Raw genomic sequence first — 15,209 nt, 5'->3', positions numbered from 1 at the left:
GAGGCTGCATGTGGTCTAACGGATACTGAAGCGTGTTGAGACGGGACGAGGAGGCTGCGTGCAGCGGGTACACGACCCGCAGGGCCCAGTCCCCGCTCCGTGCGCTTTGCTCCACAGTGTTTATTTATCGGGGCTGTTTGTTCGCTGGTCTGCGGTAGCCTGATGAATGAATGTGATTTTAACTTGAGGCACACAGAGGAAAATTAAACTTTTCTCTCCCCATCTTGAATAAGTATTTTCTGTTTTGTTAGCATGTGGTCGTGGTAGGTAAAAGAAGTCAAGCTCCTGAATATTTGATAAATGTATCTGAATTACCTGTCGTTTTTTTGTTCACTGGTAAAATAGAAATTAGTCATTAAGAATACCAAACAAAACGGTTGAGAATAAAGCAGCTCATACAATCAGTGAAATTCTTATTTAAGATGTAGATATTATTTTTGCTTCTGAGAGCTCAAGAAACCGTGAAACTGCACCCTGAGGTTGCAGAGGTAAGCTCTTTCTTACACACATGTGGCAAGTGTTTAACCCCGCGTGTGTATTTTCTTAAAACAGGCAAACTTCGTTCCTTGCTTAGTGAAACGTGTCTCTTTGTAGTCTTTTCGCCTGCAGATGACGATAGAGAACATGAACCATTTGAGATTCATCCCCCACAAGGACTATGCAGCCAACCGCCTCGTCAGCGGGCTCCTCCAGCTCCCCAGCAACACTTCCCTTGTGATCGATGAGACTCTCCTGGAGCAGGGGCAGCTGGATACACCAGGTATGGACGGGGGATGCTCCCCTTCATCTCTGACCTCCCGGGAAAGCCGGATGTGGTAAGGACTTTTGAAAGAATCACTGAACAAAAGGCAGACTCCCGTTTCACAAGCATTTAATTAAGGTCAAGGCTTGCCCTATGATCTGCGTGCTGTGGGTACTGTAAGGGTACAGATTGGGTACATCAGCTATGTTTTGTGTCGTGAAATGGAAATAGTACAAGGACAGAACAAGGACGTAGCGAGGAGTTCTTTAAAAGCTGAGAAGGCAGGAGATTTTGCCTTCAGTAATCTGTTAGCTAAAAAGGAGAGGGTAGAAAAGATCTAATAAGATGTTTTTTACTGCCCGATGTGAAATTTAAAATTATTTTTCCCAGAATCCCTGAAAAAAAAAGTACTATGTTGAATGGTTTGAACTGGCCTCAGTCACAGAACATGTTATAACATCACAAGAAAGCAGATTGTGCTCAGCTGAGGTTGGAGGAGGCACTTTGCTGGGGGGGGCGGTTCAGGAGGCAAAGGTAGAACAAGCAGTGTGGATGGGGCTGCTTAAGGCAAAGGTGAGTCTAAGAGTCACTGAAATTCAGTCACCTCCTTTCTCTGCATAAAATAGTTTTAGTTCTGTCGTTTCAGACCTGTGACACCACACACAGTGATCGTACTTACTGGGAACCTGTCTTAGGCCTGGTTGCACGCCGGGTGCCAGAGTAGATGTGGGGGATCTTGGCCCCAAAATACGTTTGTCCGGCGTTGTCTGTGGTGTCTGTTAACGTAGTGAACATTTAGTTGAACGGTGCCCCAAACGCTTTTTTTTATAGAGGTAGAAACCTCACGTCTTAAAATCCATGTCCGTAAAACCAGTTTGTTTAGGTGGTTAAAATCAAATGACCAAAAAATTATTTTTTTTATTTTCTAGGTGTTCATAATGTGACTGCCCTGAGCAACCTAATAACTTGGCAGAAAGTGGATTATGACTTCAGTTACCACCACATGGAGTTCCCCTGCAATATTAATGTTTTTATCACTTCGGAGGGGAGATCACTCCTCCCGGTAAGAGGAGTCATTCTGAGATGGAGGGAGGTTACATTGGAATGGGATTTGTATTTTTGTTTTCTTTCTCGGTACTGCTTATTATTATTGGTAAGTTAAATTTGTTTCACAATTGTGGCTGCTGATTGTCCGTGAGAGAACTGGTTATTTTGTTCCTGCCTGGGGGATGAAAACCTCTCTGAAGAACTGGGCATCGGCAGATCACAACACAAGCAAGGGAAAGCTTTTGGTAGCCGAAACTCCCACATCCAGGCCTGGAGAGGAGAAGCTGTCTGTAAATTGCCTGATTAACATCTAGACCTTTGTTCTTGCTGCCTCGATCCCATTGTTCCCATTGTTTTCTGTCGTCTACTGTGAGAAGTATTTTAGAGCTGCTTTTAAAATGTTCCCAATGACATGGTAATTAGTTTTGTGCCTTATGGTGGAATGCTGTGGTAAATCATCAGCGTGATTTCTGAAGAGAGCTTTTAATTCTGAATCTTTTAATGATGAAAAGTATGCCCAGTTGCTTAAAAGGTATGTCGTTTCTCTGGAAACTAATGTTCACCTGTGACTTACGAGAAATTGCCTCTGGATAAGAATGAAATTGCCCAGGAGTAAGTTTTCTTTGGGAAAGTGTTACGTTATGTGGTTTTTAGAAATGCAGATCAGTAAGAAACAGTACCTATTCCAGGATGAGGAAACCTCTAAAACATTTTAATTGGCTGCTTTTTAGAGGTGGGCTCCCTTTTTATACTGATACCCTTTTTACTGATACTGATACTGTTAAGGAAATAAAAGTAACCAAACAAAGGCTAACTTTAGTGAGTATTGCTGAGGTAATCATCTTGCTTGTAAATCAGTGTTAGGAAGTGACACCCCCACCCCTCCCAGGGCGCCTTGGTGGCTCTGTCAGTTTAGCGTCCGCCTCTCGATTTTGGCTCAGGTCACGATCCCAGGGTTATAGGATCAAGCCCCTTGTCGAGCTCTGGGAGTGGAGCCTGCTTACGGGTCTCTCTCCCTCCCTTCCTGCCCCCCTCCGTCCGCTCTTCCCCCTGCCCCTCACCTCTGCTCGCATGTGTGCGTGCTCGCTGGCTCTCAAAACCCCCCAAGCCCCGCAAAAACACAACGTGCCCTTCCCCCATTAGTAAAGAGTATCTTCTGATACGTGCAGGGGCCGATAAGGTGACGCATCCCCCCGAACCGTCAGACCCTGTGGCAGCCTGGAAAGCACTGTGCCCTTTGTCCTTGCAGGCCGACTGCCACATCCGCCTGCAGCCGCAGCTCGCCCCGCCCAACATGGAGGAATACACCAACAGCCTCCTGGCCGCGGTGCTGCCGTCCGTGCTCAACAAATTCCGCATTTATCTGACCCTCTTGCGGTTCCTGGATTACAGCATTTCTGATGAAATCACTAAGGTGGGTTTGGGTCAGAACACGGGATTTCCCCGTGTGGAATCGGACCGTCGCGTCGGCTCCCGTGTCCTGTGACCGCCCTGTGGTGCCTGCGGGTCCCCCGTGCCCTTGGTTCCCTCATTCTCCGGCGTCGTGTCGTGTCGTGAGGAATCGTCCCTTGTATACAGTTGCGGTTTCCGTGTCGTCTTTGTTTTTACGGTTTGTCTTCCTAGTAGCCGTCCTGGGTTCTGCGGCTCCCAGTGTGTGTGGGGTCCGTCGCAGCGTGTACCAAACGGCGACTGTAACCCCGTTCCCGGTCCCCCCGGTGCTTTATTGTCGCTCACGTCACACCCTCGGGCCCGGCTCTCCGCCGGCGCTTTTACAGTTTGTGCTGTGTGCGCTCGTCTTGAAGTCGGAGGAGAAAAGTCCCGAGGCAAGAGACCTGCACCCCGCTTTTGGTATTTAGCTGCGTGCTCACCTTCGCCGGTGACGTTTGCGTGGATGCGAGTCACCGTGCGGGGTCCCTTGCGCTCCGGCCCGAAGAGCCCGCTCGGGCTCCCGTGGGGCAGGTCGGCTTCCCTGGGCCTGTCTTCGTTTCTGCTTCGCTCCCGGAGACGGCTTCCGCCGGACGTGGAGTTCTCGGTTGAGAGACTTCTTTCGGCCCTACCGGTTCCTCCGGTTGCCTTCCGGGCCCGCGGTCTCTTGACAAGCCCGCTAGGGTCTGAGGAGAAGCTTCTCGGCGCACGGGGAGTCCTTTTGCCCCCGCGCCTTCGGCACTCTCTCTGGCCCTGGACAGCTCGGCTGGGGCGCGTCTAGGCGAGGAGCCCCGGGAGCCTGTGCGGCCGGCCTTCGTGGGGCGTCTTGGGAAAGTCTTGAAGAGGCTTGGTGGGTTTTGGGGGCGCGCGGCGTGGCTCGGTCGGTCGAGTATACGACTTCTCGGGTCGCCATCTTGCGCTTCGGGAGCCCAGCCCCGCGTCGGGCACTGCGCTGTCAGCGCGGAGCCGCTTCGGAGCCCCTGTCCCCCTCCCCCCCTCCCCCACTCGCGCTCTCTCCGAAACAAATACTAAAGAAAGATTTGGTGAGGTTTTGACCGTTACTCCTTTACGTTTCTTTCTGCCCCCCTCTGTCTCCTCTCGCCGCGACACGCCCGTACGTATGTGAGTGTTCGCACGGGGAATCGGGTCCCCCGGGTCGCTGAGGATTCGTTCGTTTTACCGTCTCCTCCGCAGACCGGACATTCGCATTCGACCTTCCCGCGCGTTCGCAGAGACTTTCTTCTGCCTGCGGCGCAGAGCTGCTCTGGAGCCTCGCTTCTAGTGAATTTTCAGTTTTGGTTGTTTTTGTGCAAGAATTTGTTGAGGTTCTTTATTTGGGGAGACGTTCTCGTCCCTTCTTTGAGTTCTTTGTGGTTTCCGCTGGTTGTTGGGATGTATTTAAGATAGCGGATTTAAAGTCTGCCTGGTGAGGCCGACGTTTCGGCTTTCTCGGAGACAGTTTGTTGCCTTCTTTGTTCCCAGTGAAGGGCGCCGCACGTTCTTGTTTCCTTCCCCGTCTCCTCAGTTTTGTTTGGAAAACCAGATGTTTTACGTCGTGGGCTGGCCCTGCTCTGGGGGCTGCTCCCCCCCACCCCCGGGGGTGGTGGCCTGTCGTTCGGCGACTTCTGAGTGAATTCTGTGAAGTGTGCTCTTGGTATGTGGCTTAGCGGTCAGTCAGTGATCGGACAGAAACTTAATTTCCTCAGATGCGATGTCTCAGGCTGAGCGAGGGCTGTGGGTCTTGTGTGGACAGGACAGGCCTCCTGCTCTCAGCCATGCAGGTCACAACGGTGACCTACGCTTCTCCTTCTGCTCACCCAGAAGAGGCTACTCAGAGGGGATGGCCTGGAGCCCGCTCCCTGTACACGCACGGGGCCTTCTGCGTTCCCGGGGAGATGGGGCTAGATCTGTCTGCCGGGGGCTCTGGGAGGAAAAACCTCATTTCCTAGGTTTTTCTTTTAAGGGTTTCGGTTAACCGCGTATTTGCCCCGACTAGTACCCGACGCGTGAGGCGGCCGGGACGATCGGTAATGGCTTCTGGTGGTTTCTGGTCAGCCCCCTGGGAGAAGAGGCTGTTCACACTGGGCGGGCCGAGTCAGGCTGAATGAAGACCACCTCGCAGGTGGGTTCTCCCGGGGAACCGCCAGTCAAACCACGACCGTTCTCCCGTGTGGTGCTTTGAGAGGACCCTCTCCAGCAGTGGCCGAGAGTTCCCTCGTCAGGGCTGCTGGGGCAAGCTGAAATGACTCACAGCCTCGTGTTGTGTCTTTCTGGAACAAATGCTCCCTGTGTTCTGGTTAATTTTCAGCTCTCGAAGAAGATTTTCGTATTGTTTCCTCCCGTTCTTGTGCCCTTTAATGGGGGAGAGCGTTTTCAGAGGTCCTCGCTCCGCCACTGTGGTGACGTCACTCTTCCCCGTAGGCCACGCACACTGCCGACCGGGACGTTTGCCTTGCCGGGCCCCGGTTCCGTCAGCAGCGACAGCCCCGCGTGTGACGTGTGCTCCTCTGTCCGCTACCTTCTGGTCTCCGCGGCCTCAGAATCGGGGCCGGTGGCCCGTGTTACTCTCGCTTTCCCTGCGGAATGCGTGTCGCTTTTCCAGAAGCAGTCGTCTTAAAGTCCGCTTCCTCTCTCGATACAGGCGGTCGAAGATGACTTTGTGGAAATGCGCAAGAATGACCCTCAGAGCATCACCGCGGACGACCTCCACCAGTTGCTCATCGTTGCCCGGTGAGGAATGATGTGTCCGTGAATTGCTTCTTTGTTTAGTAAGCCGTGTACGAACCTCCCGACTGGGGGGAGTAACAGAGGCGGATTTCTACAAATGGAAGATGTTCTTCCTTTAGAACACCTTGCGAAAGTGCTTAGCGAGGGGGATCGTTTGGCAAGTGACCACTGCGGTGGGACGGGCTTGCTCTTTGGCTCTAAGCTTCAGAGATCCCTCTGTGGAAGTCTAACTGGGCTCTTGACTGCCGTGTAGCTAACAGATGGTCTTGACCTCTAACCCAGGATTCCTAGGTTCTTTAAAAAAAGAGAGAGAGAAGGAAAGAGAACTAGAGGCTGCCCCAAGTCTAGACTTCCATCTATTTCTGTGTTTCATTCCAGGTTTCTGTCTCTCAGCGCCGGTCAGACAACGCTGTCTAGGGAACGATGGCTAAGAGCAAAGCAGCTAGAGTCTTTAAGAAGAACCAGGCTTCAACAGCAGAAATGTGTGAACGGAAATGAACTTTAAAGATCTGACACTTATGAGAGTAGTGGGCAAGTTGTAGCCACATTATTGTAAAATTCAAATGCCATTTATACCACATTGTTTTGTAGATAATTTGTATCAAAAACCAATGACTTTTCCTGAAATCAAGCCTGGTAACATCTGAAGTTTATATAATATTCAGTAAGGGCTTTTACCTTACTGATTTTATGGAGCTTTTGATTGTTTTATAATTATATAAATTAGTAACAATGTACAAAAATGTATTTGATATTAAAAGTTTAATATTGATAATGTTGCCGATTATACCATTTCCTTAGTTTCAGCTAAGTCATAGGCCAGACTCTGTTGAAATGCTCATGTCAACTTCATTTGAAGAAAATTGTTGGAATTCCAAAGTCAGAAGGGTCGTTCGCTTCAGATTTTTACATCTTTCCAATTAACGGTGGGTCTGAACGTGGTTAGTGGTCCAGGTTTGGGGAATGGGGTGTACTTGCCATTAATTCACACGACCGTGTGAGATTCTGCAGTATCATTTCCCAAACATTTGGCCACAGATTTTTTCCCCCCCCATTTAACAGTTGTTAATAACCTACAAAATTAGTCTTTTTACGTGGCAGTGGTTCCCAGACTTTTGGATTTCATGGACCAGTAATGTTTCCAAAAATTTGGGGGACAGGGTTGCCAATAGGTTTTGCCAAGTAATCTGAAAGAAACCCCTGTATTGCCATTTGTTTCTTCCTAAAAGGACAGTCTCCGAAGGACAGTCCTTGAAATGGAATAAACACAGCTTTTTCAAAAACAACAAAACACTACATTGTCCTTATTTTTCTCATTTCACCCCGGTGCATTTGGGAACCACTGTTTCATGGGGTTTGTTTAGGGGAACGCTGCTGGCCTGGGATAGGCTATCTTGCCCAGATCTGAAGAGAGCAAACAGTTAACTTTTAAAAAGATGCCTTCTGTAGAAAATAAAGTTTTAAATTGTTTTCCTAATGGTCATTTAGTGGCTTTGATGATTGTATTGGATTTTGAACTTTTATCTAAGTTTCTCCATTAGTTCCAGATGAGTTAGTTCAACTAACATTATCTGCTAGTCCAGGAATACCTGATAAAGCTATGGTAAGTTTGTCCCAGACCCATTACAGTTGTAACATGAAAGTTTTTAAACTAACAGAAAGCAGTTTAGTACAGTGTAGTAGGGAAATTGTGGTATCAGAAAGGTTTGGCAAGTTTAGACCATCACTTTTGCTAGAAGCCATCAGTGGTAACGTATAAAGATGGTTTTCTTAGGCAGCAACTTACACAGTGGGAAATGCGAGAGACCAGTTCAAGAATTCCCAAAGTCTGCCCCCCCCTCCAAATTGACACAGCTAAACAAGGAAACAGGGTCTGCCTTGAAAACCAAGGAATTCGTTATGCTTAACTGAAGTGAAAATTACTAGTTGTTTAACTTTTCCTAAACTCAAATCTATTTTTATAAACTAATGTAAATAATGTTTATATTTAGAATTCTAACTGGTTTTCATTTTTATAACTGGTAGACTAGACTTCCTTAAAGTTTTAGAAATGAAACGAACACTCAACTGGATCTGTGAGAATAAAATTCAAGAGAGTAGATTAGTTACCCTGTGATTACTGTGCCAATGTGAACTGTAATTTACCAAAGAAGTACATGATTTGCTTGATTTTGCAGAAGAGTTCCCCTGAAAGGAAAACCCTCTTTCAAATAAAACCTCCCAAATGACCAGTACTTGGGGTTGTTTTTCATGGATTGTAAGACTCTTCCCCTGTGACGTGTGGGGAAAAGATCCCACTTCCTCCTGGTAGAAAACCGTTACGGTCAACTGTGTCCTCCTGGCGTCCCACTTGGGTAAGACAGCCTGGAACTCTGGGCTTCGGAACTCCCTTGTCCTTTGCCTACACACTGGACCTCACGGGATTGTTACCTCTACGTGAATCACCAGGAAACCGGACATAGTACCCTCACTGGAATTAAATGCTGCTTTATTTTTCAAAAATCTCTTTGGAACGAATTCTGTGGAGCTTAAAAGATACGTTTTATCACCTGACTTTGCTTGTATTTCTCTCTCCCGTTGTGGGACACTTTAGCATTTCAAGACCCAGAAGAGAAGCTGCCTGAGAACAGGATAAAGCATTCAGTGTTCGGGTGTTTAAAATTTGCGATGTGCTTCATCGTCACGAAGGGGCACTTGGGTGGCTAAATCGGCTAAGCGTCCAACTTTTGGTTTCAGGTCAGGTCATAATCCCAAGATTGTGGGATCGAGCCCCGGGTCAGGCCCTTCACTGATCGTGGAACCTGCTTAAGATTCTCTCTCCCCACTCTCCCAAATTAAAAAAAAAAACGGGGGGGGGGGGCAGAATACTAGAAGGGCTGTGACTTTTTTTATTTTAATGTTTGAGACCGAGAGGGAGACTGAGTCCCAAGCAGGCTTCACGTTGAGAATGGAGAGCCTGACGCAGGACTCAAACTCACAAACACTGAGATCGTGACGACCTGAAGTCGGCTGCTTAACTGAGCCACCCAGGCGCCCCCAACCCTTATCTTTAAAATGTTATTCAAGGACTCCTCATACACACTGTCACATTAAATTACAATGGTCTTTTATTTTAAATAGTCACAAGATTCGACACTTCAAAAAAAAAAAAAAAAGATACCACTAATAAATAACAAACGTGGAAATACTTATCAAAGTTACAACAGACATAATGTTTAGCTGAGAATCCCTTCAACAGAGTAAGGCTCTAAAGATACCAGACAAACCAGAACTTGTTTGTAAGAACGTTCTTGTTGTGTAGGGGCCCTTCTGGGGCCGTGGTTCCACGTGGTCAGGATTAGAAGTCCTGTAATCGGTTTCAGCACCGCTGTGCTTCAGCTGAACCTTTAATACTTTTCAGCAAACACAAGCTATTAAGGAATGCCTCCCTGCCACAAATGACTTGAACACTCAAGAATTACCAGTATCTAATAAACGCAGTCTTACACTCCTGAAAACAGCAAAAATTTAAGGTGCTGATCTTCACATCTGGTGTCTCAGGTTTCATGACTGACAAGTCTTAATCCTAGACTTCGGGGTGCAGAAGGAAGCAAAAGATTTTAAATTTAGGCTACGGGGAATGCATCAGATGGGCATACCCTTCTTGGGCCAATAACCCTCAATTTAGTCTTTCTAGGGGATGGTTAAGCCATCAAAACTAAGTTAGTAGTTTTTCTATTCAAACGCTTCTTTGTACTAGTAACTCTAACGTCACTAAGAACTAAATGTATTTACGCAAAAGAACGGACAGAACAAAAACATGGTGGAAGAGGCTGTTCCCCTACATGTGTCCACGTGTGTACTTTCCGTGTTTACTTGCACACGCCACCCGCCCACCTCACTCCCAAGAAGGGTCGTTCAGGTTATTCTGTCTCCAAGTAATTATCCCGAAATTCCTTCCAGAGAGACACCGCTCCGTAGTGTATGAGCTACTCACGTGTGCACCCTTCGGGGATGACGCACTTCTACTGTTCTGGCTCTCAAATCTGGACATCTGCTCAAGTTCACACTCCTTTTAAAACCTTTCCCGATAAACACAATTAGGATCTGCGATCCCTAGCTTCAGAGACCACGAAGGTTAAAATTGCCTCACGCGTGAAACCTCTTTTTGGGTCAAACGAACGCCAAAGGATTCTTTGCAGCTAAAAACTAAATCTGAATTATTCGTGTCTGGCATTGTGTAAACATATTTTTAAGTTCGTTTTGCCGGACTTCCTGGACCACTTCAGACTCTGCAGGGCTCTTCTGGACCTTGGCCACCGCAAAGTTTATCCCCTGGGTTAACCCGGCTTGGGTAATACTCGCCACCTGGACCATGGAACTTCGGATCTTCGCAAAGGGGGAGACTGCCCTGCTGCCAGCGCCCTCTGAAGGAGAAGGAGTCACCGGAAGCCCGGTCTCCAACTCCCGAGTGCTGGAGCCAGAGCCCGGGGTCTTCTGAGATCCAACCGGATGCACCGGTTCAACCGACAAATACCGGGGGCCGCTTGCGGAAGAAGCCACGTCTAACTGAGACGGTCGAGAAGGTAGCGGTTCTGTTGATTCAGACTGTGTTTCTTCATTAGAAACTTGACTGGTCACTTGGTCTCCTTCCTCACTGGCCTGCTGAGAAACAGACCCCGCTTCTGATGGCCGGGTCATTTTGTTTTGTGCATCTCGTACAAATCTGTGGCAGTAAATATCCACAGGCTTGGCAAAGCCAGTCAGTACGTGTATGTTGTCGGCAGAAGGGCTCTTCTTCAAAGGGGACTCCTGGCCTTTTCCAAAACCACTTCCGTGAGCGGCACCCTCTGGAGGGACGTGAATGCTAATATCCGTGCTGCTGAGAGACTGGGACCGACTGCCTAATCGAGGTGCCGAAGCAATAATCCCACAACTCGGAAGAACGTAGTCTATTGGCCCTACGTTCTCTAGGGAGTTAGCGAGCTGTCTGTCTTCATCAGACTTGGAATTTGTGAGGAATTCATCAGAGTGGTAGGAGTCGTTATCTGAAGACATTTCCCCATCCGACTCTGCCTGGACTTTATTATCCATCACACCGGCGTTCTCCATGGTTTCCAGACTACTATCTGATTTCCAGAGATTTACTTTTAAGTTTGGTTTTAGAAAGTTAACTTTCATTTCAGGTTTGGTAAAGTTTCCTAGCTTTCGTAGATTGCCAATATTTACATTAGATTTGGTCTGTTTCACTTTTTGATTTAGAGATGAAAATTTGCTCATTAAAAAATTTTTTCCCTGTGCCAAAGAGCCTTGGTTTTGAGATCTGATGCCAATGATGTCTTCGTGAGGTTTACTGCTCTTCCTACAAATGAGAAGAGAAAAAAAGTCCCCTGTGAAATCCAATATGCCAGTTCCAATTACTAATGTAAATGAAAACGGTTACTTTAATTGGACCCAATTTCTTAAACTCATATAATCCCTTGGAATTGAGGCTACAATAGTACTGTCCAATAGAAACGTGAGCTATATGGGAATTGTGAGCTACACAGTAATATAATTTTCTAGCCACTACTAAAAACACGAGATTTTGATAATCTTCTGTGTATATTAAGATACTGTATCGTTTCAACATATCATCACTATTAAAAGACAATTAATGAGATATTCTTTTCGGTATGAAGTCTTTGAAGCAACCAGTGTGAAGCAGTTGACCACTGGGCAGCAGAAGCCTCTGGAAACAGCGTCGACAAGTTGTCCCCAAGTTCTAAGTGGGAACAGTGGCCTGGCCGTGTGACTTTAACCCCAAGTCCAGCAAGCAGCGTCCTGCCCTTACCATCCTCAAGCAGGCCATGCACCGAACAGCCAGTCCCTGGAAACACAACACCTGTAAGATCTTGGTCTGACTCCGTGAAGCTCTTCACGATAGTTAGATTCATCATATTGGGTTCTTTGGGATCAAACCTTTTGTCTTTAAAGTTGACTGTAATTATTTCATGTTTCCTTCAACTGAGTTCTCTCTGGCATTCAGAGGAGGGGGAGGCAGCGGAGGAAGGCAAGGGAGAGAAGCATCCCAATGGTTGCCTCAACCTGCATTTTGGGGTATTCTGAGAATTAAGCACAAAAAGTTCCCCCCAAAACCACACCTAAAATTCAGGCAACAGCAGTTATCCCCTCATCTGTGGGGGGTACATTCTAAGCCGCCCGCAGTGGCCATCTGAAGCCATGACTGGACTAAACCCTGTATATATACTAGGTTCTTCCTTACACCTATGCACCTATGCTAAAGTTTAATTTATACACTAGACACAGTAAGAGATCAACAGCAGTAAGACAATAATACTGTAATAAAAGTTATATGAACATAGTCTCTAAATACCTTCTAGTACAGTACTCCCCCCCTTTCTGATGATGGGAGATGATAAATGCCTACACGATGAGATGCAGTGAACGATGTAGGCATCGTGACTTAGGCTACTACTGACCTGACAATGGGTCAGGAGAAAGACCACCTGCTTCCAGACCGTGGCCGACAACAGGTAACAGAAACATGGATGGCAGGGGGAGGGGAAAAACTACTAGTGTCACCTTGGGGGCAGGTCCACCACATCCTCAATCTAAAGGACCAGCAAAGACAACAGGCCCATAAATGGGAATCTATAGCGTCTTGACTAAAGCTGCCTGCACGCATTCCAGTTGGCTGAATTCGGATGGGAGGGAGGGAAAATTTTCCTTGTTTTCTGTGATTCACCTAAATTTATTTAAAAAGATACGGGCTATTTAACGTAGCGTTTTCTCATTTGGCATCCCTCGTGACAGCTATGAATGTCGGAAAAAAGTATTGCTGTTTGCCACATGTCTCAGTATGTACGTTTGACTCTTGCTGGTCATGTGGGATTGCTGGTCACGAGCATGTTCAGAACAACTAGGATGTTATTAAAGCGCTACTGGAACAATTCTCTCTACTAACAGAAGACCGAACAATTATTCTCTAGACCAAGTGGCTCTCTTTAGTGGAATGTGAACCATGAAATGTGATTAGATAGAAAATCCAAATTTTAATGTAAATAATCTCTTCACAGGCATTCATTCCTTCCCCAAATTCAGAAACCACTGGTGTTTAAAACATACTGGCTTGGGGTCCCTGGGTGGCTCAGTCGGTTGAGCATCCGACTTCGGCTCAGGTCATGATCTCACAGTTTGCGAGTTCGAGCCCCACGTCGGGCTCTGTGCTGACAGCTCAGAGCCCGGAGTCTGCTTCAGATTCTGTGTCTCCCTCTCTCTGCCCCTCCCCTGCTTGTGCTCTCTCTCAAAAATGAATAAATGTAAAAAAAAATTTTATTTTTTTTTAAATTTTATTTTTTTTAACATTTATTTATTTTTGAGACAGAGAGAGACAGAGCATGAACAGGGGAGGGTCAGAGAGAGAGGGAGACAAAGAATCTGAAACAGGCTCCAGGCTCCGAGCTGTCAGCACAGAGCCCGATGCAGGGCTCGAACTCAGAGTGCGAGATCGTGACCTGAGCCGAAGTCGGACGCTTAACCGACTGAGCCCCCCAGGCGCCCCCCCCAAAAAAATTTTTTTTAATATATTTAAAAGAAAAAAGAAAATAAATAAAACATACTGGCTTGTCATTTTCTCTACACAGTTGTTTAAATTATGGCCACAAGTAATGTATTGCTTAGATCTACTCTCAAGAGAGAGCATTCAGATTCAAACAAAAAGCATTACTTATTGATCCACAAAAACGGGACACTTCCCAGCCTAAATACCAATACATTATCACAGATTTCTCCCCATCTTGCAAATACTTCTAAAGGAGTAAGACTTTGAATAACAATGTCTTCATTGTTCAGAAAATCAAAGTACTGTACTTACCTCTCAAGTTTTTTCTCAATTATAGGTACATCTAATCCCATGGCTTGCTTGGTTATCTGCAGCATCTCCGCAATGCACTGAAGGGTATCTGAAACCCAAATACAACTGCTTGACAATCTCTCCAAAAACAGATGAAAAAAAACAGCACTTGTCATTCAGAACCCTGAATGAAACGTGCGGTCTTAACCCTTAAATACAAACGTACTTGCTGCGATTTACAGAAAACTGCTTCTTGTTCATTACTCTCCCCCACTAATTTAAAATGTCCTAAAACAAATTTTTTTGTTGTTCTAAAATTAATAAAGGGCAAAAGGAATTAATAAAGGGCAAAAGACCCAAATCAACTGGAATTAAAAGTTTCTTCTCATTTGTCCTGTGTTAGACACCAAGGCAACAGCCACGAACAAGACAGGAATGGTCCCTGACGAGTGTCCACGAGAGGCACCTGTGTTGGGGGAAAGGCCTGGCACCCATATGGCCAAACACACAGATCTCCCATCAGATACCCTTGCCAGAGCTACATCAGCTCAAGTAACTTCCCTGCTTTGCTGGGGACAAAGTTGCTATGTGAAGGTTGCAAGGCTCCAAGCGGTTTTCCTGGATCATTCCGTTTGTAATGGTGTGTACTTTCCCCAGTTCCACCTGGATTTTTAAGAGCAGATCAAAAGCTATCCCTGAATACAGGCATCTCTTCATTACCTTTCCCGTCCTCTTCTGGATTGCGCATTACAGCTCTCAGTGTGTGGAAATAGCCACTTGCTTCTTTGTATCTGTAGTGCAGTCGCATGCAGGAGAACTTTGGCTTACCAAAAAGAGTGGGTTCAGGACCTAAAAACCCAAATGAAGATGTTTAAACGATTCATATAACATTCACTTTTTTAGCTCCAAAATACCAACACTTACTCATCATTAGCTATTTAGCACTTTTCTTATTTCTTCTAAATGAGGACACACAAAATACAAGCTTACTGTGATCATTTGGTTTGATGAGACTACATAAAAACTCTTCTTCAGTTTCAAATATGTAAACTTTCTTGATCCCTGGGTTAATCTTCACAAGGTAAGTATTAAACACAGTTATTAGACTCTATCCATCACTAGTCTCTAAGGAACAGAAGAGAGTCCTAAAAATTAGACTACTTGCAGTATAGTATCAATATCCCTTTCTGGGTCCAGGATGCTATAGTGCTTGCTCAAACAAAGTGACCCATTCTTGGAAGAAACCGAATTTGCTTTCGAGGAGTGGATTAGCATGTTAAAATTTACCTATTTCTATTTTTTCCAGGTCTTCTAGACTTAGTCGTTGATACTGGTTTACCTTATCAACTTCATCATCATAACTGGATAAAAGGAAAGGGAGTAAAAACAGGATTAAAATCAAAAGCATATTTGGTTTGTCAGCTGAAACAGTAG

At 46.2% G+C, this 15,209-nt stretch overlaps 2 protein-coding genes across 4 annotated transcripts in view; one reads left to right on the top strand and one right to left on the bottom strand.

The window, feature by feature from the left end:
* Positions 1-6,618, top strand: part of MCMBP (minichromosome maintenance complex binding protein) — a 51,211-nt gene extending 44,593 nt beyond the window's left edge. For both annotated transcript variants that reach the window (XM_049646543.1, XM_049646544.1), the window contains exons 12-16: positions 595-760; positions 1,672-1,805; positions 3,039-3,203; positions 5,856-5,944; positions 6,320-6,618. In XM_049646543.1, coding sequence (XP_049502500.1) covers positions 595-760; positions 1,672-1,805; positions 3,039-3,203; positions 5,856-5,944; positions 6,320-6,446 — 681 coding nt within the window. In that variant the 3' untranslated portion in view covers positions 6,447-6,618. The remainder of the gene's footprint in view (positions 1-594; positions 761-1,671; positions 1,806-3,038; positions 3,204-5,855; positions 5,945-6,319) is intronic.
* Positions 6,619-9,030: 2,412 nt separating this feature from the next.
* Positions 9,031-15,209, bottom strand: part of INPP5F (inositol polyphosphate-5-phosphatase F) — an 88,880-nt gene continuing 82,701 nt past the window's right edge. The window contains exons 17-21 of one of the 2 annotated variants that reach the window (XR_007460961.1): positions 15,063-15,136; positions 14,496-14,624; positions 13,797-13,884; positions 9,918-11,282; positions 9,031-9,511 (exon numbers count right to left, since the gene is read on the bottom strand). Coding sequence is in view for 1 of the 2 variants with exons in the window: in XM_049646538.1 (XP_049502495.1) it covers positions 10,130-11,282; positions 13,797-13,884; positions 14,496-14,624; positions 15,063-15,136 (1,444 nt within the window). In the remaining variant the exon portion in view is untranslated. Of the gene's footprint in view, positions 11,283-13,796; positions 13,885-14,495; positions 14,625-15,062; positions 15,137-15,209 lie in introns of both variants that reach the window. The other variant, XM_049646538.1, reaches the window with a different exon arrangement.

The sequence above is a fragment of the Panthera uncia genome, chromosome D2 (genome assembly GCF_023721935.1).
Source record: "Panthera uncia isolate 11264 chromosome D2, Puncia_PCG_1.0, whole genome shotgun sequence".
Taxonomy (NCBI): Eukaryota; Metazoa; Chordata; class Mammalia; order Carnivora; family Felidae; genus Panthera; species Panthera uncia.
The sequence above is the reverse complement of the archived record's forward strand: the minus strand, read 5'-3'. Positions and strand labels throughout refer to the sequence as shown.